Below are 25,047 nucleotides of genomic sequence, written 5' to 3'. Positions count from 1 at the left end.
TCAGACGATTCAAAGAATTATCCCATCACCGTGAAAATATAATGGGATAGAATGAGCCAAGAAAAAGTGAAGCCCAAAAAAGGACAGACTAAAATCCATACAGTCCTTTCCCCTAAAGAGGGGAATGAAGCATGAAAAGGATATAGACAAAGCAGTAAAACTGCAAGGGCTTCAAGGGGAAGTACCTGAGAAAAATACACCTCTCAATACCAGCAGGCTGGTGAAATTTCTAAATTTAAGAAGAAAAATCTAGAACTATGTGGAAGATTAGGTAAAGAAAAAAAGAATCACCAGCACAGACTTATCTGGGAGTATAAGTGCTAAACTCACTGAAACAATGGAACACTATACAATCATTAAAAGAGGAGCAAGGAAGGAGAGAAAGAACTTTCTGTCCCAATATGGAACAATCTCCAAGACCTATGGCTAAGGGTAAAGCAAGGTACAAGACACTCGTAAGGTACGCTACCATTTGAGTTTTCAAAAAAGATGAGATGTATGCATTTTCCTATTTATGCATAACATAGACCTCTAGAAAGTTTCTCCAGAAACTGGTGACATTAGTTGCCTCTGGGGAGGGAAACCTGCTGCTAGAGGAAGGGAGGTGATGGGCAAAAGGAAGATGTTATCACCAGATAAAATTTTGTATCCTCTGAATTTTCTGCCATTTGAATGCACTGCCTACACACAGAGAAAAATCTCATGCTCAGTCTCTCCCTCTTGCTCTCTCTCACACACACACATTAAAGTAAAAAGACAAACCACAGGATGGAAGAAAATGCAATACATGTATCTGACAAGGACTTGTATCCAGAAAAATATCAAGAGCTCAGTAAGAAAATATATGCCACGTGTGTGTGCACGTGTAGGTGTACACACACACAGAGGAATACTAGTCAGCCTTAAAAATGGACATCCTGGGGCGCCTGGGTGGTTCAGTCGGTTAAGCGTCTGCCTTCGGCTCAGGTCATGATCCCAGGGTCCTGGGATCGAGTCCCGCATCGGGCTCCTTGCTCAGTGAGGAGTCTGCTTCTCCTTCTCCCTCTGTCCTTCTCCTAACTTGTGCTCTCTCTCTCTCTCTCTCAAATAAATAAAAATCTTAGGGGAGAAAAAAAAAGGAAATCCTGCCTTGCGCAACAACATGAATAAACTTGGAGGACATTATGCTAACTGAATTAAGCCTGACACAGAAGGACAAATAACTATATGATCCCACTTATATGAGAAATCTAAAACAGTCCATCTCATAAGAAGCAAAGAGTGAAATGGTGATTGCCAGGGGATGGGGGAGGGGAAAATAGGGAGGTATTAGTCAAAGGATACAGAGCTACAATTATGCAAGGTGAATAAATTCTAGAGAACTAGGGGTGCCTGGGTGGCTCAGTCAGTTAAGCATCCAACTCTTGATTTTGGCTCAGGTCATGGTCTCAGGGTCCTGAGATCAAGTCCCACGATGGGCTCCATGCTCAGCACAGAGTCTGCTTGTCCTTCTCCCTCTGCTCCTCTCCCACCCTACCCTGCCCACACGCTCTCGCTCTCTCTCTCATAAACAAAATCTTTAAAAAAAAAAATAAAGTACAGCATAGTTGCCTACAGTTAACAGTACTATATAGTATACTTAAAAATTTGCTAAGAGGGTAGATCTTATGTTAAGTGTTCTTACCATGAATAATAATAATAAAAATAATAATTATAATATAGAGGGTGGGAGGAAACTTGGAGGTAACAGATATGTTTATGGCACAGATTGTGGTGATGGTTTCACATTAACTCCAAACTCACCAAGTTGTATACATTTAATATTTCCAGCTTTTTGTAGGCCAATCATACCTCTATAAAGTGATTTTTTAAAGAATATGTAAATAATTCTCTGTATGTGTGTGTATACAATCTCAATAATAAGGAAAACAGTGCAGTAAAAATAGGCACAAGATTTGAAGATACTCCACAAAAGATATAAATGGCCAATTAGCATGTGAAAAGAGGCTCAACATTATTAGTAATCAGGTAAAAACAAATGAGAACCACAGTGAGATACCCTACACATTCACTAGAACTGACCTGAGGAAACGGCTGACCATACCAACTCTTGGCAGAGATAGGGAGCTACTGGAACTCTGCTGTCAGGTCTCTACCCAACAGAAACGGAAACACGCCAACCAAAGACTTGTACGTGAATGTTCACAGCAGCTTTATTTGTGTCTTGTGTCCACTCCATCGAAGTTATATAATTTATTGGCACAGAATTATTCACAGTATTCCTTTCTAATCCTTTTTTATTTCTGTCAGTTCAGTAGTAACGTCTACTCTTTCATTTCTGATTTTAGTAATTTGAATCTTCTCTTTTTCTTGGTCAATCCAGCTCAAGGTCCTGTCAGTTTTTGTTTTTTTGTTTTGGTTTTTTTTTTAAGATTTTATTTATTTATTTGACAGAAAGAGAGACAGTGAGAGAGGAACACAAGCAGGGGGAGTGGGAGAGGGAGAAGCAGGCCTCCTGCTGAGCAGGGAGCCCGATTCAGGGCTCGATCCCCCGACCCTGGGATCATGACCTGAGCCGAAGGCAGATGCTTAATGACTGAGCCACCCAGGCGCCCCAAGGTCTGTCAGTTTTGTTGATTTTTCCCCAAAGAACCAAGACTTTGGTTCCATTAGTTTTCTTTATTGTTTTTCTATCCTCTAGTCATTCCATCGATTTCCACTCTAATCTTTGTTATTTCCTTCCTCTGCTTACTTTAGGTTTAGTTTGTGCTTCTTTTTCCAGTGTAGCAGCTTAATTTTTAAGAGCCCCAAACTAGAAACAACCTACATGCCCACCGATAAATGAATAAATAAATTGTGGTATGTTCATCCAATGGCATACTAACCAGTAATAAAAAAAGAACAAGCTACAGATATAACAATATCATGAAGATCATAATGTCGGATGAAAGAAGCCAGACACAAAAGAGTATATATTTTATGCTTCCAATTACACAAAATTCTAGAAAATGCAAACTAATATAGTGGCAGGAAGCAGATCAGTGGTCACCTAGGGTCAAGAGTGGAGGAAGGGATGAACTATGGAGGGGCAGAAGGAAACCCGTGCAGGTGATGTTCTGTATCTTGACTGTGACCGTGTCTTCACAGGTGCATGTAACTCTCAAATCTAGTGAATCACACACTTAAATGACAGTTATTTTATATAAATTACACACCAGAAGTTGATTTTCAACTTAACCTTTTTTTTTTTTTTTTAAGACTTTATTCACTTATTTGAGAGAGAGAGAGAAAGAGAGAGCACGAGCTCTCTGGGGAGGGGAGAAGCAGACTCCCCGCAGAGCAGGGAGCCCAAAGCTGGGCTCAGTCCCAAGACCCTGAGATCATGACCTGAGCCGAAGGCAGATGCTTAATTTACTGAGCCACCCAGGCGCCCCAAAAAATGCCTTAACCTTCTTAAATGTTTTTAAAGTAAAAAGAAGGCAATGGAGCAACCTTTAAAAATGTCTTAAGGGGAAAAACTCAGCCAAATTACCAATCAGAAAAGAATAATGTCTAGGTGTTGGTGTATAATATACACCATCCAGGTTTTCTTTTTCAGCTCAAGTTACTCACAGACATAATGCAGCACACTGAAAAATAAATCCGAATAAAGCTTTGTTCAAGAAAGAAGACATTCGTTTAACGGAAAGCTGATGTCGCTGTGAGGTTCAGTGCAATTAAGAAAAGAATTAATAAAATAAAAGAGGCATTAATTTTAAAAAAGGATTGATCACAATCAAGAACTCAAATTCAGGATAATTTCAATAAAACCTAGGAGGGGAAGTAAAAGCAAGCCCAAAGTCTTGCCTTGTTCTGGAGAAAATTACAGTTACTAATTAAGTCTTGTCTATGGTAGAAAAATATAATTGTAAACATTAGTCAAACAGAAACAGGAAACAGAACTTGGAGGAAAAGAAAACTGAACAAAGCATACTTGATCAATCCAATAAAGTCAGGAAATGGAGAAAAGGGAGAAAAAAAAAGGATAGAATAAACAGAAAATAGTAAATCTAAAATCCAATATAAAACATTAGTAAACTAAATCCCAAACCAAGTAGAATTTACCCTAAGTATAAATGTAACTATGGTTCAGTATTAAGAATCAACTAATTACACTAATTAATGCAGAAAAATCAAATGATCATTTCCATAAATGCTAAGAAGGCATTTTATTAAATCCAAATTCCATTCCTGATTTTTTCTAAATAGTGGGCTATGAATTTAAAAATTTTCTTGATAAGAAACCAACAGCAAACATTATATCTAGTGAGGAAATACTCAATACATACCCTTCAACAAGTAACAACATAAGCATGCCCTCACTGTTTAAGAATATCCATTGGTCCTGACCAATGCAATAAAATGAAAAAAAAAAAAATTTTTTTTTTGAAAGGAAGCCTTGGCCTGCTAAATACATTAATCCCTTGATTTTTCCCTAAGTAGACAATGAACAGAAAAATAATTTGAAATGTGTTAGGAATTGAGTAAGGTGGCTAGATGCAAGATAAAGTTACAAAAATCAATAGCTTTCCTCCGTACTGGCAATAAGCTGTAAGATAATAGCAATATTTTGATTTTAGACCTTTATCTTTTAATCTTGGGGTAGGGGAAGAGAAACAGGAACCTGAAAAGCCCTGAAGCACATCAGACTGTCCCAAGATAATTTGGCTATAAGCACCTAGAACGGTGCCAAGCCCTAGATAAATATTTGATGAATAAGTGAATGTAATATGAACTTCCTGATTAAGTCTGGTTCCTCTCATCTATTTCCTCTGGGAGGGAATTCTGTTTTCTTACCAGCTGAAATAACCCTTTCTTCTCAAGGTATATAGCTCACGTATCAAAAAGATTCCTCTTTTGCTTCATGCTGAATGACCCAAGAGTAATTCACTTAGGTCAAACAAAATGAAAATCAAATAAAAAGATGAAATGAAAATGTCCGCCATAATCAGCTCATGGTAATAATCGGATCAATGATAATGTAAATATAACATAATTGTGAATATGTATTGTGGGTTATTTATTTGTTAAAGGTTTCTACGATTTGGCCTTGAAGTCATACTTATAGAAAATAATCCTAGAGAGGACTCAAGATTTTCTTTACCACAATTTATTTTCTACTCTTCTGAAGAACTGGGTCAATTTTCTCTTCCTTTTTTCTGTTGTTTTATAAAAATCCTTCACCATACAACCTTGCTGTTCTAGAAACTAGCATTTTTCCTCTCTTTCATCTTTTACTTTCTGGATATTTATACCACAAGGTGCACCTATCCTTACTGTCAGTATCTATCAAAAACAGGCAAAGAATATTCTCTGTAGTCATCTAAAACATGTTGCCCATCTCAGTTATAAAAATCAGCTATGAGAATAACTTTTGAGGCCTACTATGCATAATCTCATTAAGTTATCAGAACAACCATATGAGGTTGGTACTATTATTATTCCCATTTATTGATAGGATAACAGAGGTTCAGGGCAGGTAAGTGACTTGCCAGCAGTAAGTGACTACTAGGACTCCCGTGACGGACTCCAAAGGCTCCATTCTTTCTACTAGGCTGCACTTGCTATGAACCTACATTAATCTCTCCAATGTAAATTCTAAAGTTCTTTACATAGTGTACCTCCTTGCTTTGGAAGCAGAGGTAGCAAATAAATTTTACTCACTCAGCTGCTGATAACACTGTTTCTCAGGATTAACAGATCCTCTTTACCCATTTACTGCAAACTCATAAACCTATATATAGATGCTTCCTTGATTCCTGTATAAATCAACAGCAAGACCTTCCTGTCAGCCTCATTGTAATTTAACCGTAAAGAAAGTTTAAAATGGACAGTATTGTGTTTGTTTGTTTTAAATTAAATAACAAACACACCAAGGTCAAAACTTGAAAACATATTCATATATATGATACCAAAACTGATGTTTATAAAATGTAAACATTGCTTCTACAATTTATAATCTTGGAACACCCTAATACATCTTTAATAAATGTGGCCCAGGGTGCCTGGGTGGCTCAGTCGGTTAAGCATCTGCCTTCAGCTCAGGTCATGATCCCAGGGTCCTGGGATCAAGCCCCACGTCGGGCTCCCTGCTCAGTGGGGAGCCTGCTTCTCACTCTCCCTCTGCCTGCCGCGTGCTCTCTCTCTGTCAAATAAATAAATAAAATCTTTAAAAATAAATAAATAAATGTGGCCCTTTCCACTCACACTCAGCACTGGACATGGCAAAGTCCAAGAGATTAAGAGTGATTTAAGAAAAACAAAACACACAACAATAACAACAACAACAAAAAAAACAGTGGCTACCTTGTTCTTCAGAAGCATCTGAAAGTGGAGATGTGACCATTTTCCTCAAACCATGGCACTTGAGACATGCTTAGAAATCTGCAGATAATGCATGTTAGACCCAAATTTGGCTCTCATTCTATCTAAAAGTCTACACAGTCCAGTCTATCATACTATATAAGATACTTTCTAGGTTGCTCAAAAAGTTTCACAGGTACCCAAAATAATGTGTCAAGCTTCCCCAAGAGAATTTGTTACACCAAGAGAATCAAGTCAACTCAACTGCATCATCTTACCAAGAGGTGTCAATCTCATCACTAACATAACCACCTCCCAGTCCCACTTTTTCCATTTCTGCTTGTTAGGAAGTTGGCTACCTCTCTTTCTAAGAAGCTACAGTGAAGCCCAGGTAACCCATTCACCAGGATAAAGACTGCGATCAGGGAAAGAGCTAACGTCACTAGACTGAAAACACCCCCTCCTCTTTCGCCAAGACAGGCAAAGTCCAGGACAGCCCGTTTGCCAGGAAGGACAGAGGCGGGGGCATGAAATGGGAGTCCCGGAAGTCTGGACAACCAGTGAAACAACAGTTGACTTGGACCAGGAAAGAAAAGACTTGCTTAACCCAGTGAAAAAAAGATAATTCAAAAAACTGATGGAGAAACGGGTAAAGATCACTGAGCCAATATTCACCTGTATTTGATCAGAACAGATTAAAAACTACCAGAAGGGCACCTGGGTGGCTCAGTCGTTAGGCGTCTGCCTTTGGCTCAGATCATGGTCCCAGGGTCCTGGGATCGAGCCCCACATCGGGCTCCCTGCTCGGTGGGAAGCCTGCTTCTCCCTCTCCTACACCCCCTGCTTGTGTTCCCTCTCTCGCTGTGTCTGTCTCTGTCAAATAAATAAATAAAATCTTTAAAAATAAATAAATATTAAAAAATAAAAAATAAATAAAAACTACCAGAAGAGCGCATTATCTCTTTTATCCCCTCAGTTAACAGCTTAGCCTTCTCCCTTTCAGGTTATGAGCAGTTATGATTCAGTTTTCAAGCAAGGACAACATTCATGTCTACTCAACAGAAGTATGAGTGAGAGCCTCTTTTTTTATGTTTCTTTGAAATACGATCAGGGTTAGTCAGGGGCTGGTTAGTCAAATTTTTCCTTTTTAATCAGTATCAACTATTATTAACCAAATTAGGAAGGGAGTAGAAGGGTTCTTTCTAATTTGGTCAAAAAACCTCCAGGGGCAGAAGACTATACTCTCAAAGGGTCAGAAAATGACCCTTCTGCAAGGTAAAGTTGCATCCTTCCAAGGCTAGTGTACACATTTCCACCTACGCTCAAAAAACACAAAAATGATAGACTACACACAGTTCGTATGTACCTTTTCTTTTTTTTACTTAAAATATCCTGCCATTGTTGCATATCAGTGTATATAAGGCTGCCCATTCCCTTTAACATTGCATTTTATAAATTACCATAGTTTACAACTAGCTCCCTACTGATGAATATTTGGGCTCTTTCTTATCTATTGCTATTAGAAATAATACTGCAACAAATAACTCTTATATACACATCATTTAGCACATGTCCGTTTATTGAGCCAACAAATATCTGAGTACCTACCCCATCCTAGGCTTTGTTCATGCCCTGAAATTACAGCAATAAGTAAATCAGATAGAGTCCCTGCTCTCGAGGAGCTTATAGTATAGTGTAGGAGATACACACGTGTGATGGCAAACTCCCACTGGGTGAATCCGAGAATTCTTCTAAGGCAACTGAACTCAACCTTGGCTGCACATCAGAACTGTCTACAAAAACCTTTTTTTAAAAACACCAGTCTCTAGGCCATCCTAGATTCATTAGATTCAAATTTCTTGAGGTGGGGCCCAGGCATCGGTATCATCTAGGAATTCCTCCGATGCTGTGACCGCTTAGTCAAGCCTGATAATCTTGTTCGAAGACGGGGCTTCTCAATTTTTAATGTGCATGCAAATAAAACAGGGATAATGTCAAAATGCAGATTCTGATTCAGTAGGTCCGGAATTCGGCCTGAGATTCTGCATTCCCAGTGAGCTCCCAGGTAATGTCAATGCCGCTGGTCCATGGAACACACTCTTGAGTAGCAAGGTTCCACAGCCATAGTAGGAGGCAGCTGGAAACACAAACACAGAAAAGGTGGGCAAGCGAAAACTCCCACGACATGCCAGGCAGCTCGTGAGTGAAATCATCTGGCAGGGTAGAACTAACTCCCTAGGAGAGGACCAGAGTGGTAAACTGGTACCTGAACACGGAAGGCATGAGCTTGCACCTTCACTATGTAAGCAATGGGAGGTCGCTGCAGGTCTCCAGAGATGGAGTGTTTGCAGAAATGGGGAACTCCGGCTACAGTGGTCAGAAAAGAGTAGACTGAGTGAAAGCAGGGAAACAAGACAGATAATCAGACACCTTCATTAGGATGCTGACGAGGACAAGAGAAATGAGAAAAGAGTAAACAGCGATGCTGTGTGCAGGAATGAGATACTTAAGAGGAGAGGCCAAGAAAGGTATGATTTTTAATACTCTCACCACAGAGTGATTTTAAGGGTGCTAAAAACAAGTATCAGAGAAATGTTTGGGAAGATGCATTTGAAGCGAGGCCCTGAAGGTCTGAGAATCCTACACCCTGGGGCAGTCGTGAGGCCCATCCAGAGATGGGGTGTAAGTAACTAGCACAGGGGAGGGAGCACGGCTGGGCGGGCCCCCGTTAGAGCCAGAAGGAAAAAGAGGCGGATCCCGAGAGGCAGGGGTGGACCAGGGGAGGACCAGGGGAGGACAGAATCCATTCCTTCAGCACGTATTTATTAAGCCTCTGCTATGTGCCAGGCACTGGGCTAGAGAAATACAGCAGTGAACAGAATGAGACCCCGAGGAAAAAAAAGAGAGAGAGAGAGAGAGTGAAGAAAATCAAGGGGAGGCTGGTTAACGTCACGAGTCACAGAAAATGGGCACCGGACCAAGCGGTCTGGGAAACTTGGGTCCTGGGCTCAGTTCGACAGGGAGCTAGCTGGGTGACCCGGGTCTGCAAATCGCTCCTCTCGCAGGGCCACGGTTTCAAGTGAAAAAAAGAGGGTCTTGGGGTGGATGCCCTGCCAGGTCTCTGCAGCTCTAAAGGCCCGGGCGCCACAGCACGAAAAGAGCCGTCGCGGGTCTCCGCGGGGGTGTGTGGTAGCGGCAGGCCTGGGCCGTGGACCTTGACGCCGAGGCAGATGGAGGCAACGCACAGACCGCTCATGCGAGGAGCCCGGCGGGGATGGGGAGAGCGAGCGGGCAGCAGCCAGCAAGCCCTGGGAAACTTCCCTGACAAGGGAGACTGGTATGGTGAGGACAAAGGCTGAAAAAAGCGAGAAAGTGACCCAAGAGAAGAGACATGAGCTAAGACACAGGAGAGGCTGGTTTCATTCCCCCTCTGCGTGCAGATGGTCTTTGTAGCCAAAACACAAGGTACTACGGTGACTCAGGTGCGCAAGTGTTCGGACATCGGGGAGGGGGCTTGGGGAAGGAAGCCAATTCAACAGCAGTGTGGTGGTGAAGAAGAGTGGGCTCTCAAGTCAGACAGACCCAAGTTCAAATCCCAGCCCCACTCTCCTCTAGCTCTGCGACTTGGGACAAGTTACGGCTCCCAGAGCCTGCGTCTCCCCAGCTGTCAAAGGGGAACAAGACAGTAACTACACCATAGGGGAGTGCACGGAGATGATCCAGCACGGCTCCCAGCCAGTTAGCGCTCTGTAACTGTTAGCAGCGATTATGAGCACCCCCTGCCAATATCTCTGAGCGAAGGCAAGGATAACTGGGGGAGCGCATATGCTGAGCACCCTCTGTGGGGGAGAGACCAGAACAAAGGGGAAAGAAAGTAGAAGCAACGGTTAGGGAAATGAAAAGCAGTCCGAAGCACACATTAAGCATGAAAAGCTGGGCACGAGGGGAGATTAAGTTCTTCTAGAAACAGGAAATGCTAGAATGCTGACAGGGGATGGAGTAGCAAGTGCCATGGTCAACCCAGACTGGAGAAGCAGGCCCCAGGAAGCTGGCCTCATCAGAAGCACACCCAAGGAATCCAACAGTCCTGATCTAGAACACCAAGATGGATAAGAGGCGATTTTAACAGGACCTGGCAACCAGCACCTCTAAAGGATATACTCGGGGCCGGCTCCGTGGGTGTGCAGTCTGCACTCACACAGGATTCGGTGCTCAGAAGGGTTCCACACGGGGCTGAAAGCTCTGCTGTCACCATCGTGAAATTCTTAATAAAATCTTTTTTTTTTTTTTTTTTTTTAAAGATTTTATTTATTTATTTGAGAGAGAGAGAATGAGAGACAGCATGAGAGGGAGGAGAGTCAGAGGGAGAAGCAGACTCCCCACTGAGCAGGGAGCCCGATGTGGGACTCGATCCCGGGACTCCAGGATCATGACCTGAGCCGAAGGCAGTCGCCCAACCAACTGAGCCACCCAGGCGCCCCCCTTAATAAAATCTTAACAAGGGGACAAGCATTTCAATTTTGCACTGGGTCCCACAAATTACACAGCCCATCTTGGATACACTGCTAAAGAACGTTCACTGGATTAACATATGCATAAGAAAATCTAAGGGCTGAAAGACAGTAAAGAATTTCCCATTATTATCAAACCCGAAAACAATTACTCAAATTCTCACTGAAATCCCAATGTTGACCATTAATATCAAGGACAAAACCCGTAATAGGTAACCCAATGCCTCCTTCAAACATGCTTTACTCTAGAATTTGTTTAACTCAAAAGAAATCATTCTGAATTACCCTCCTGGCATTCTGTGTAACCCCTATCACCATCTTCAATTGCAATCCTTCACTGGTACCTCCTCTGTCTCCTTTCCTGGGCCTTGACTGCCTAAAGGTAAGGTCTTCTTGTCCATCTATGTAACCTCAAGGTATGACACACAATAGGCCCATATAAATCTTTGAGAAAAATGAAGAAAATTCCAAGTGCCCTTCACAATTGCTGATGCAAGTCATGAAATAAACATTTGCTTGACCGGAAAGCGCAGAGAAAGGCTGCTAAATTGCATTTTTTGCAGCATAAATGCTGATGTCAGCAGGACGACAACAAGCCCAGTTCCTTAGAACACACCTCTGCCCTCATTAAGTAGCCCTAAAGAAGGTCTAGGCTTCCATTTTTGCAGTAAAAAAGCTATTCTACAAGCATGTCTATTCTAATTACAGACCTGTCCCAGCTAATGTCATTTCCAGAATTTAGGTATCTTGATTCCCAAGGAACACGCCTTACACAGCCCATAGTACAGAGAAGTCACTCAAACATTTGTAGAATTCATCTTAGCACTTCAACTATTAATATAATTTATTGATTTTAGTAAGAAATTAGCTTTAAAAGTAGATACATCCTCGCCGCTCAGTGGGAAGTCTGCCTCTCCCTCTCTCACTCCCCCTGCTTGTGTTCCCTCTCTTGCTGTGTCTCTGTCAAATACAAAAAAAAAAAAAAAAAAAAAGTAGATCCTCAATGCGGAAAGGACAGTCTTTTCAACAAATGGTGTGCTAGGAAAACTAGAAATCCACATGCAAAAGAATGAAGTGGGATCCTTGTCTTACACCATATACAAAAATTAACTCAAAATGGATTACAGACCCAAACCTAAGACCCCAGTCTATAAAACTCCTAGAAGAAACATAGAAGAAAATTTTCATGACATTGGACTTAGCAATTATTTCTTGGATATGACACTAAAAAACAGGCAACAAAAGCAAAAATAGACAAATGGCACTATAGCAAACTAAAAAATTGCTCAAAAGACACAAAGGCAACCTAGGGAATAGGACAGAATATCTACAAATTGTGTATCTGATCAGGGTTAAATATAAAAATAAAATATGAAAGTAACTCCTACAACTCAGCAACAAAAAATCAAATAATCTGGGGGCACCTGGGTGGCTCAGTCAGTTGGGCGTCTGTCTTTGGCTCAGGTCATGATCCTGGAGCCCAGGGATGGAGCCCCACATCGGGCTCTCTGCTTGGCGGGGAGTCTGCTTCTCCCTCTGCCCCTCCCCCCGCTTGTGTTCTCTCTCGCTCGCTCACTCTCTAATAAATAAATAAATAAAATCTTTTTAAAAAATCAAATAATCTGATATACAAATGAGCAAAGGACTTGAATGGACATTTCTCCAAAGAAGATATACAAATGGCCAGAAAGTGTATGAAAAGACACCTAACAGTATCAATCATCAGAGAAATACAAAGCAAACTTCACATCCATTAGGATGGCCACTTTTGTCAAAAGAACAGAAAATATCAGGCGCCTGGGTGGCTCAGTTGGTGAAGTGTCCAACTCTTGATTTCGGCTCAGGTCATGATCTCAGGGTTGTGAGATCCAGCCCCGCCTTGGGCTCTGCGCTGGGCATGGAGCCTGCTTAAGATTCTCTCTCCCTCTGCCTCTCCACCCCCTCACTTTCCCTCTCTAAAAAAGATTAAATTAAAATTAAATTAAAATTAAAAAATAAAAAGCTTTAAAAAGAAAGATCAGAAAATATCAAGTGTTGGTGAGAATGTGGAGAAATTAGAACCCTTGTGTACATTTGGTGGGATTATAAAATGGTACATCCACTATGGAGAACAGTATGAAAGTACCTCAAAAACTAAAAACAGAATTACCATATAATCCAGCAATCCCACTTCTGGGTTTACATTAAAAAAAAAAAAAAATGAAAACAGGATCACAAAGAGATATTTGTACATCCATGTCCACTGCAGCAGTATTTATAATGACCAAGAGGTAGAAGCAAACATCCACCAGAAGATGAATGGATAAAGAAAATGTGATCTATCCATATAATGGAATATTATTCAGTCTTTAAAAAGAAAATCCTGTCTCATGCTACAACATGGATGAACCTTGAGGACATTATTCTAAGGAAATAAGCCAGTTACAAAAAGACAAATACTATATGATTCTATTTATATAAGGTATCTAAAGGAGAAGTGTCATATTTATAAAGACAGAAAACAGAATGGTGGTTACCAGGGGTGGGGGGGTGGAGGGAGTGTCTGCTAACGGGAACGATGAGTTACCTTTGGGGTAATGAACATTCTGGAATTAGAAACAGGTGACGGGGTGGGCGAGGCACCTGGGTGGCTCAGTCGTTAACTGTCTGCCTTCGGCTCGGGTCATGATCCCGGGGTCCTGGGTTCGAGCCCCGCATCGGGCTCCCTGCTTCTCCCTCTCCCACTCCCCCTGCTTGTGTTCCCTTTCTCTCTGTGAAACAAATAAATAAAATCTTTAAAAAAAAAAAAAGAAGAAGAAAGAAACAGGTGACGGTTGCACAACCTTGTGAATATACCAAAACCACCACACTATATGCTTTTAAAAAGTGGATTTTATGGTATGTGATTTCTATCTCAATTTTTCTTTTGAAAAGCAACTACGCCTGAGGCACCTGGGTGGCAAAGTTGGCTAAGCGTCGGTCTCTTGGTTTTGGCTCAGGTTGTGATCTCAGGGTCGTGAGAGGGAGTCCCGAGTCAGCTCCACACTCAGTGGGGAGTCTGCTCGAGATTCTCTCTCTCCCTCTGCCCTTCCCTCCGCTTGCATGCTCTCTTTGAAAATAATTTTTTTTTTTAAGATTTTATTTATTTGACAGAGAGAGACACAGCGAGAGAGGGAACACAAGCAGGGGGAGTGGGAGAGGGAGAAGCAGGCTTCCCGCGGAGCAGGGAGACAGATGCAGGGGCTCGATCCCAGGACCCTGGGATCATGACCTGAGCCGAAGGCAGCTGCTTAACCGACTGAGCCACCCAGGCATCCCTAAAATAAGTAAATAAATTTTAAAAAATAAAAATAAAGTAAAAAATTAAAAGCCTTAGAAAATCTATAGTTTAATTTTTGACCTGTTTCTCCCGAAATTTGTTTTGTTCTTGCCATGATGATTCGGCCAGTCACTAAAACCTGTGACTCAAGAGTCTCCCCCGTAAGTAATCTCCTACTGTTTGCCTAGCGCACGCACCTCAGAGCTGCTCTGGAACCCTGCAGCTGGAAGCAGGGCTGACTTACTCTTGCAGACTCCCCGCCCCCAGCCGGGGGCACGGCTGAAGCTCTGGGCCCAGCTGATTGGTCTCAGGCTGGGTATACGAGCCAAGCCATGTCTCCCTGAGATTCTTCCCTGTGTAAGAGACTGACTCCCTCTCTGGAGGCACAGCTGTAAAATGGGAGGAATGGGAGCTGCCAGTTGCCCCGCCCCCCTCCCTCTTGGAGAAAACTGCTCTGGAGCATGAATCTGACCCTCGGGAACATTCAGACCCCTGCTTCCAGCTCACTCCTGGGGTTAAAGTGAGCCTGTCCATAGGTTCACCTTTTTTGCGTAATTTACTGAAAGCCTGATCTCTAACATTTGCAAACAAAACTCCTGAGCAATACACTCCCTGAAATCAGTGAGTCAAACTCCACCAAAACTGCCTCCCCCAACCTTCTGCTCCAACAGTCTTCTCCCTAGACTCCCAGCCTCTTGACTCCACCCTATCCCACTCCAGCCCCAGCTAGGGGCTCAGTCACAGGGACCTAACAAGTATGGCCCTAAACCTTCCCTGCTTAAAATACAAACTGGCCTCCCAGTCCCGTGGGATAAAGCCCTCGCCGTCCGCCAATACAGACCTCCATCTGCCCACCCCCTCCCTCTCCAGCTGCACGACTCAGCCACCGTCTCCTGGGCCATTCCTGCAACCAGACATTGCCCAGCTTTGGCACATGCTGGTTTCTCTGCCCCGGGTACTTTTCCTTGCTCTGTCAGCTTGTTAAAACATCTACTTCTCCATTCTCCACCTCAAACATCATCTCCTTTGGAAAAGCCACCGTTCTCCTAAGCACGCTCACTCCCTACTTCCAACCCTGTACCTTACTTTCACAGTAACTGTAGTGGAGACGGCCGGCACCCACCCACGTCCCCTCGCCCTGACCAGTCCAGGGCCCACTGGCCTGACTTCCAACCGCCAGCACGTGCATTTCTTGGTCTGATGCTTCTCCTACTTTGCCCACCCACGGGGCAGACTGCAAAGTGCCTGGGGATTCAATGCCCGAACACGCCGTCCGTGCTCAACCAATGACTGATAAAGGCTGCGGTTTGGAGACCCGGGCGGCCGCACCCCGGGTGTGGACAGCCGAGGCGTGTGTTCTGTACGGGCTCCGAGGGGTGTCAACTGGTTTGGTAACTTACCTTTTCCTGGTGCCTTCCCTTCCCTGTCTCACTTTCCTTCACCTCTCCAATAAACTACTAGCGGTTAAATTCTTTCTCAGGGTCAGCTTCTAAGGCGATACAAACACCCAGCATTTTCACAGTATTTACTATTTGCCAGACACTATTCCAAACACGCGTTCCACCTTCAGAACACCCCAGTAAAAATAACCCAAAATTTAGATAAGGGGACACCGAGGCATTACAAGGGTAAGAAACTTGCCCAAGGCCCCAGAGCCAGTAAATATATGTAACATTTTTCACATTCTGTTGTAACCATCTCTTCTCCACTAGACCAAGAACCTCTTGAGGGAGGTTCCTTTTTATCTTAATCTTTCTCAATGTCCTCAGCATCTAGCAGAGCCAGGCACACAAGCACATGCTTGAGACATGAAGGTTTTTTATTTTTTTATTTTCTAAAGATTTTATTTATTTATTTGACAGAGAGAGACACAGCGAGAGAGGGAATACAAGCAGGGGGAATGGGAGAGGGAGAAGCAGGCTTCCCGCGGAGCAGGGAGCCCGATGCGGGGCTCGATCCCAGGACCCTGGGATCATGACCTGAGCCGAAGGCAGACGCCTAACAACTGAGCCACCCAGGCACCCCGAGACATGAAGGTTTTTTAAAGAGCCTGCACTCTGCTCCCCAAACCCGTTGTGTGTTCTTCTTGCCTCTGTGCCTTTACTCAAACAGGAGTTTGAGTAACACCTCTCCTCAGATCCCTCTTGCCCTGGTCCACACACCGTCACCCCGTCCACACACACACAGAACAGCATCCTGACTACTGCTCTGGCAGCCAAGATGAGCAATTCTGTGGGGTGAGCGGAGGCAAGACCGCATATAACCCCTCTAATACCTAATAAACAAACCCAATTACTCATACACGGATTAGTGCACCTTTGCCAAGCTGTTTTGTATTTTAACACAAAACGTCTGTCTTCTTCCCTGTAACCTTTACTAATACTCAAGTCTCCCCTATCCTAAATGTCTTCGCTCACCCCTGTTTTTCCCCCAAGCCACCACCCTTCTTATAACCCAAGTTATACAACCCCTGCCTTCCATGTGATCGTCAACGCCCGCATCTTCCGCGGCCATCTTTAGCTGGATCTATTGGGGTTACGTGTCTATATGCTAAGGAAGAGCTTCCCGGAAGCAGCATCTGGGCTAAGCCTTGAACTCTGAGTAGGCTTCCAAAGGTGGGGCTCAGACCACCTCTGTCCTGACTCCTGACCTCAAACTGCACCCTCATCATCTTCACACTTCCTGCTCACACTCACTTCCCAATCTGTGCGCGCCCTCTCTGTGAGGGCGCCAGTCATCCCCACTCTACCAAAACGAGTCATCTTTATGTTTTCTAATCTTTCTTCTTGCAGGCCGCAACTCCAACTGAAACCAGGCCAACGCTTTCCTACCACCTCTCTTGCTGCCAGCCCCACCCCGTCCCAAGCACTGACCACACCGTCCTCTGCCCAAAAACCCTCTAGGGTTGACTCCTGCCTGAAGAATAAAAGCTAACCTCCACATCACCGCATTCAAAGCAGTCTTGGGTCTGCTGACTCCTCTCTCACTAATCCCCACCTCCAGACCCTCAAAACCCATCCCAACACATGACGCGACTCAATCCAATTCCAGCGGGCACAGGTCCTTCCCATCTCAGGAGCTTTGCTCAGGCTACTCCCTCAGCCCGTGATGCTTTCCTCCACCTCGTACCCGAAAGGCTCCTCAAACTTCAAGGACCCGGTGAAAACACCACCTCGGCCGCCTTAGCTGATTTTCAGACATACACCCCGACAGTGGGGCTGACCAATAGGAACTAAGCACCCCTTCTCAATATTCAATATTCCCAAAGTAAAATTCAATTTTTACTTCACATTTTAAGGTCAATGTATCTATCAGTCAATATTTCTTTTTTTTTAAGTGGCAAGTGGCAAACCCAACTGAAAAGAATGTCAATAAAAGGGAATTCGTGACCTCCTGTAACCAAGAAGCAGTGCTGGCTTCGGGCATCACTGGCACAGGGGGGTCCAGGATTCGAGTGACCCTGAGGGCCTGTCCCCCCTTTCTCTCCTAGCTCTCCTCTCTGGCCTCTTCTTAAGCAGCCCCTCTCCACATCGCAGCAAACAGAGGTTCATAGTCTAACAGAAAGAGATACTCTTTCCCCCAGCATCCATCTGAGCAAATCTAAGAAAGACAGTTTGGCTCTCCTAGAGTCCCATGTCCACCAAGAAAGATATTTTGGCCAATGGAAAATATTGATGAAAGACCAGAAGACAGGATGAGAAGAGAAGCCAGGGTGCTTCTCCCCCTGCCCCGAGCCTTTTGTTCTGGTTCAGAGAGCGACCCTGGCAGCAGCTGCTTCCTCTCCAGACCTCCCCTCCTCTGTGGATCCCGCACTTGGGGAGCCGCCCCGCCATGGTTCTAGTTCCCACAGAAGCTCCTGGATGTTAACATCACCTCCTCCCGTTGACCCTCCGGCCCTGAGGGTAACAGCAGTTTCTTGCTGTCGCTACTCTCTTAACCTCACCATCTCCTGGTTGACTTCTCATGTCTTCCATCGCCTAAGTAACTAGCTCCCTGTACCACACCCTTTCAGTTTGACATACCTACAGAGGTTTTTCACCCTGACGGGACCACAACTGATACAGACACGGACAAAGAACAGGCAGCAATGTGAGGGGCGATATGGAGAGTACAACCCCTAGGAATAACCACCGTCACCACCTCATATTTACTAAAGGCTCCCTACGTATCAGGCACTACTCTAAATACGAACTCCCCAGATCCTCACATCAACCCTGTGCTAGAGGTGCTTCTCTCATCCCCTCTTTACAGATGAGGAAACTGAGGCTCAGAGAGGTTAAATAATTTGCTGTCACAAAGCCTGTAGGTAGGCAGAGCTGGGATTCAAACACAGCCAGCCAGGCTCTGGAGTGCCACGGAGAAAGTGCTTCCAGAAGGAGGGAACTCAACAGCACCAAGTGCTAGGTGGAAGAAGAAGTCAGGATAGACGAGGATGGTGAAGGGGCTACTGGATTTTGCAAGAAGGAAGTCACGAGTAAAGTCAGAAACCAGACAGCAGTGGGCTGAGGAGTTAGCAAGTAAGACAAGCAGGGCAGACCATTCTTTCAAAAAGTTTGGCTGTGAAGAGGAGTCAGTCACAATATAGATCACGAGATGAGGAAGAAGAGAGCCTCACAGCAGAGTTTTCTTTACCTCTGGTTTGTTTTACACGCGAGGGTGACCTGAGCATGTTTAAATATTGATGGAATGAGCCAGGCGAGAGGGAGTGTGAAGACACAGGAATGAATGAGGGTGATGAACAGAGCAAGGTCTCTGAGAGGCCAGACGGGGCGGGCCACACGGTCCAGGAGCAGCCTAGAATCCCTTCCACGGCAACTGGGGGCAACCAAGAAATGATGGCTACGGATTCAGATCATTTCGTAGTCTGAAAAAAGGAAGTTCTTTTACAGTGGCTTCTGTCTTCTCATCAGCAGAACTGGAGGGCGGAGTAGAGGGGCGGAAGGTGTGAGGAACAGAGTGAAGCTTCAGACCAGCCATGGCGCACAACGGGAGCGTCTGCGCAAAGAGAGGAGCGCCCAGCGCCACTGAGGCCCCAGCTGGGGCTGGGACCCATGAACTGACCCTGGCAGCGATTCTCAAGGTGTGCTCACACCTTAGGTGTAGGCAAAAGACCTGAACCCATGGAATGATCCAGGCTGGGTGTAAAGAAGGAGAGCAAGGGAATGGAGGACAGGAAGTGGCAGGAGGAGCTGATGAGATGAGCCATGCAATGTGAAGGAGGGAGGTGAACAGGTGCAGTCCGTACTTGCTGACTGGGAGGAGGGGAAGGCAAGAGAAGATGCTATCTCAAGGCATTATCTCAAAGCCCAACCATTCTGGGTATTAGAACGCAAGGGTGTGGCCGGGGGAGGGCAGCTGGACTGAAAAAGAGGTCAAGGTGTGTGGAGATAAAGTTAAGAAGCCCATAGCTTTGAAGGTCTGAACAGAGTCCCTTGAGGGGAGGGCATGATTGGAGAAGACCATGAATTGAGGTCTAGAGATTTTTTTTTTTTAAGATTTTATTTATTTATTTGACGGGGGGGGGGGGGGGGGGGGGAGAAGCAGGCTCCCCACTGAGCAGGGAGCCTGATGCGGGGCTCGATCCCAGGACCCCGGGATCATGACCTGAGCGGAAGACAGACGCTTAACCGACTGAGCCACCCAGGCGCTCCGAGGGCTAGAGATTTTAATGAATGAGAGGCAGGGGTGTTAGAAATGACAGGGAGCGAAAAAGTCGTGGAAGTCCTGTAAAATGGACGTTTGTTTCTGCTTGTCCCCCATTCATTCATTCCTCCTTCTATTAGCAGCCTCCTGAATCTGCTTTGGAAACCACCTCCATCCTCCCCAGCCACACAGGGAGCTTCTAAGATACTAACAATATTCTCTTAAGCTGCGGGGTAGGAGGAACATGAGTATTTATTGTTCTTTAAACTGTAGAGATACATTTTATTCTTTAAACATTTTATGTACTTTATATGTACATTTCACAATTCAAACACACAGACCTACAAAAAATTTCCTTTCTCCACTCTCCAAAGATAAGGACCTGGTACAGGTCTGGGCAATCAGAGCTAACAAAGCTTGGTTTCAGTGCCTGACCCAATTTAGGCTCATGAGACACCAGCCCAGGGCTCTGGCTGGAGCTATCAGGAAAGAGACACACTCTTTCTGCTGAAATTGTGAGGTTTATTTGTAGAACATATCCCTTCGCTAGCTTGAGGATAAAACTAACACCGAAGAAAGCAGAGCCAAGAGACGGAGGGTGACAGATTTCCGATATCATCTGAATACCTAGTTCCAGCCACTCCTGAAGCCGAATTACCTGGGGCTTTTAAAAAACATTAAAGCCAGGAGATTTTTTTTTCTTCGCCAGTTTGCATTTGGTTTATGTCCTTTTAACTAAAAGGAAACAAATTTCAGAATAGCCAAATAAAGGGTTCTCAATTCAACAGCCTGTGTGACCCTTTTCAACACACAAGTCAAATCACGCCCTCCTTCTGCTCAAGACTGTGCAGTGGCACTCAAAGCAAAGGCCAACATTCTCAGGGTGGCCTATGAGGCCCTACACCATCTGGACCCTCCCTTCTCTGCTGTCAGCCAACAACTCTCCATTGTCCACTCTGCCTCAGCCATAGTGGCCTCTGGGCTATTCCATAACACACCAGGCAGATGCCTGCAAGCCTCCGCTTTGGCTGTTCCTTCCACCGGGACCCGCCTCCAGACCTCCACTCGCTAACTCCCTCCCTCACCTGCTCCACGTCTCTTCTCAAAGCTCCAGTTCTCAGGAAGGTCTATCCAAATCCTCCTCCCACAGCCAGTGATCCTGAGCCCCCTCCCCAACCTACTTCTTCTCCCTTCCACAGCATTTATTACAGAACATAGGACGTACTCAGTGAGAAGTACCCAATGAGGGCAGGGGTCTTTAACCAGCTGACTCATCTCAAGTTCCTGGAAGAGTGCCTGTCTCATGATAGGCCCTCAAATATGTGACTGAACCCATACAATAAGCTGGGCCAAGAGCTTGGTTTGTAAAGGGCCGTGGGGAGAAAGGACACTGACCCCCACCTCCTGATCCTGATATAAGTGGAATAGACAAGGAAAAGACACCTTTGGAAGAAGTAGCCACCGAAGAGGGCAGGAAGTAGGCAGAAGAGTTCAGTGAAGAGGCTGCAGGTGTGGGAAGGGGTGTTAACCACAGTTGGGGCTTGAGTGGGCTTGGTGTCTGAGTGTTGGGAGGCACACAGAAGTTGGAGGCTGAGTCAGGGGAGAAGCAGCCCAGAGTGGTTTGCAGATGAAAGTAAAAAAAGAGTCAGGCCAAGTGGTTTATTTACATTCTAGGTGGAGATGAAGGATGAAGTGACAGAAGGCCTGGTGGGTTCATGGGCATGAAAAGAATTAGTCCTAGCAACCCTTGGAAGACAGAAAGGATTCTCCCGTAACTCCAAGGTTTGAAGATTTTAGAAGTTAGTGGATGAAAAAGCCATCATATTTGGTTGTTGTTTCCTTCTCCAGCAAGCATCCCAGACGCCATTCAGAAGTGTGTGCTGGACCAAGACACGAGGCTTCCCCGTTCTTGGCAACATCCTGGGCCCACAGAAAGCAATTCCCCTCTGCGTCATACAACAGCCCTGTGCCATGAGCAGCCTGTCAAACCCTCATTCTCCAAGCTCAGAACTGACTCTGAACCAGGCATCCAGGGTCACAACTCCATTGTCCAGAAAGGCGAGAAAACAGGTTTCTTTTCAAAGACAGATCACAGCACTCAGCTTTCCTACCTGTCCTCCAACGACCCCCGTGCTACCTGGGCAAGAGAAAGAGGCCAAACAGAAGGCTTCCTTCCACTGGTCCTGACTCACCTTGGTTGAATGCTAGCCTCTCTCTACAGAAATTTCTCCACAGTCGCTAGAACACACGTGCATGCCAAGATTCAAGGAAAATGTTACTTCCAGTCAGGGAAAGAAATTACATTATTTAACCTCTAAGGAAAAGTGGCTTACTATAAATCAGGCCCTTGGGAGTGATGTCATTTTGATGCTTCTTACAGCTGTAAGGAGACTTATTAAATATTCAATAATTAATAATAACGGCTTCAAGATGGTCTTTCTCACAGAACTGTCCCTGTAAAGGAAGCCAGCAGTATTTAGACTTGGGCCTGACTTCCCACCCACCAACAAGATCTTAGTGGTACGGGGCGTTTGTCCTCCCCGTACTTACTAGTAAAATGCCCATATTTCTGAGACAGGTATCCTCCAAGAGTGGATCATTAAGCAAATGTTTTTTTTTTTTTTAAGATTTTATTTATTTATTTGATAGAGAGAGACACAGGAAGAGAGGGAACACAAGCAGGGGGAGTGGGAGAGGGAGAAGCAGGCCTCCCATGGAGCAGGGAGCCCGATGCGGGGCTCGATCCCCAGACCCTGGGATTATGACCTGAGCCGAAGGCAGACGCCTAACAACTGAGCCACCCAGGTGCCCCAAATTAAGCAAATGTTTAAAGCAGTGGGGGCACCTGGCTGGCTCAGTCAGAAGAACATGTGACTCTTGATCTCAGCATCATGAGTTCGAGTCCCACACTGGGTGTAGTGATTACTAAAAACTATAATAATCGTAATAGTAATAATAAATACAAAATTTTTAAAAAATAAATAAAATAGCCATCAGTGGCAGCCAGCATTCAAGATGGCTCCAATATTTATACCTCCTGGTATTTATACCCTCTTCCCACTTTGTACTAGCATTGGTCTGTGGCAGAATGATGTCACTTCCAAGATTAGATTATACAAGAGTGTAGCTTGAGTCCTGGGATCTCTTGCTCTCTTAGACCACTTGTTCTGGGAGGAAAAAAGCTGCCGTGTCAAGCAGCCCTATGAAGAGGAACTAAGGCCTGCCAACAGCCTAGTGAGTGAACAAATCCTCCCCCAGCCCAGCCTTCAGATGACTGAAGCCCTGGTCAACACCTTGACTGCTACCTCAAAAGAGACCTGAGGTCAGAACCACCCAGCTAAGCTGCTCCTAGGTGACACTGTTGACCCCCACACACTGTTTTCAGGTGCTAAGTTTTGGAGTAATTTGTTAGACAGCAATAGATAATTAATTCACTATCCTGAGAAGGAAATCAGAAGGTTTAACTTGGGTCCCTGTCCTACATGCATGTAGGAACAATATCTCGGTCTAGAAGAAAGCAACAAATTATTCATTCAGTCACTCAACAATTGCTTATTGAATGTCAAATATGCACAAGGTATTTCCAAGCAACATAACCCTTCATATCATTTATTACCTATAAAATAAAGAGAAATAATCACAAACAGCCCCCCCCACACACACACACACCTCAAACTGCTCAATCCATTGGTTTCATTAGCTTTTCAAGCCTTTTTGCTCCTAATGCTCTACTCCCCACTCCTGGCTTTCATAAACTCTTTTACGAAGGTACATCAAGTTCCCCTCCATAGCTATTTTGAGTGCTCGGTGCACTAATACTCATTTTTATTGTACCACATGCCCTCCCATCTATCGGGGAAAGAATTGGGTCCTCTGATCCCATCTAATATTGGGACTAGGAGGAATTCATTTAGTATTTTACCGGGAGGAGGGAACCCTAATCACAAGTGTTAAGAGCAATTCTAATTTCTGCAATTAGTGAGTAGGTGGCCACGGCAGCGCTGACAGAATCACAGCTCAAGCTCTGGTCCCAGCTGAAATGGAGGGGTAGGGGGATGCCGCCCCTTACCCTTCGCTGGACTCTGCTCTCTCAAAGCAACACCAGGATTATGCTGCTCTAAGAAAATCAGGAGCCTCCTTCTGCACAAAGAAGGTCAAAGGGCGAGCTTTCTTTCCATCAACCACAAAACGGGCCTCTGCCAAAGCTAACCAGTGTGTAGGGCCGTCAGAGGTGAACCTAGCCCCGGAGAGAAAACCACAGCGAGACTCTCCCCTCGCCGGCCAGGGTGTGAGTCAGGTGACCCCGCAGGACACACAGCAAACCTAAACAAAGATCACTCCCCACATGACAGAGCGTGGGGAAAATGACTCTGGCAGTAAGAGCAAGGCTGCCAGTCCTACCACGGAAAACCATTAACTCTTGCTCCTTTGCAGTCCCAGGAAAGTGGGGGAGCTACAAGTTACCCGACAGCTCAGCCTTCGGGGATGCACCTGGAGGAATTTGGGACCCCATCCCAGGACACACGCGCCGGCCACCGCACACCCGCCACCGGCCCCAACACGCGGGCAGGACCCCTCCCCACCAGCTGTCACTGGCGCCCGCCCCCCTCGCGGCTACGACCCCGCGGGGGCGGCAGGGACGGACGCTTTTTCGGAAGGCTCTGGGGCCCAGGGCACGCCCGCCCCCGGGTTGGGGCGCCAGGGTGGGCGCGGCGCCCGTTGGGAGCTCCGGGTCCACCATCCCCGAAATTCGCCTCCCGGTCCCCAAGCCCCGTGCGCCCCACCTTGTCGCCGAAGCTTCGGGCCATCAGCAGGTCCGGGCTGGGCGTGCTGTCGCCGCCCACGGCCTCCTCGCTGCTGGAGCCGGCCAGCGGGTGCGGCATGTCGAGCAGGGAGTGGGGCCCGGTGGACGGCAGGCCCTTGGGGGGCCCGCCCGACATGGCGCGCACGGCTCAGGACGCGCCGCCGCCGCTTCCTCCTGTGCCCGCCGCGGCGGGCTACCCCAGCGCCCGCGCCCAGGCCCGGCTCGGCCGCGGTCGGTCGGAGGCCCTTCACCAGCCGGGCTGGGAGCCGCCGCCGCCGCCGCCCGCCGGCTCGTCTCTGGCGGCGCGGGGCCGGGCCGGGCTGCGGCTGGGCTGGGCTGGGCTGCGCTGGGCTGGGCTGGGCTGCTCGGGTCCGCGCGCCCCCGCTCCGCGCCCGAGCCCGCCGCGGTTCGCTCGCACCTTGGCCGGGGGCGCCCAGCCCGCTCCGCCACGCCGCCCAGCCCGCTCGCGG

At 45.9% G+C, this 25,047-nt stretch overlaps 1 protein-coding gene across 1 annotated transcript in view; it reads right to left on the bottom strand.

Annotated features, from left to right (window-relative positions):
- The window catches only part of SNX30 (sorting nexin family member 30), a 108,797-nt gene extending 84,018 nt beyond the window's left edge, over nt 1-24,779 (bottom strand). The window contains exon 1 of the mRNA XM_032419138.1: nt 24,558-24,779. Coding sequence (XP_032275029.1) covers nt 24,558-24,713 — 156 coding nt within the window. The 5' untranslated portion in view covers nt 24,714-24,779. The remainder of the gene's footprint in view (nt 1-24,557) is intronic.
- Between the last annotated feature and the right edge of the window lie 268 nt (nt 24,780-25,047).

This window comes from Phoca vitulina, unplaced genomic scaffold, assembly GCF_004348235.1.
Source record: "Phoca vitulina isolate PV1807 unplaced genomic scaffold, GSC_HSeal_1.0 scaffold21, whole genome shotgun sequence".
NCBI classification, from domain to species: Eukaryota; Metazoa; Chordata; class Mammalia; order Carnivora; family Phocidae; genus Phoca; species Phoca vitulina.
The sequence above is the reverse complement of the archived record's forward strand: the minus strand, read 5'-3'. Positions and strand labels throughout refer to the sequence as shown.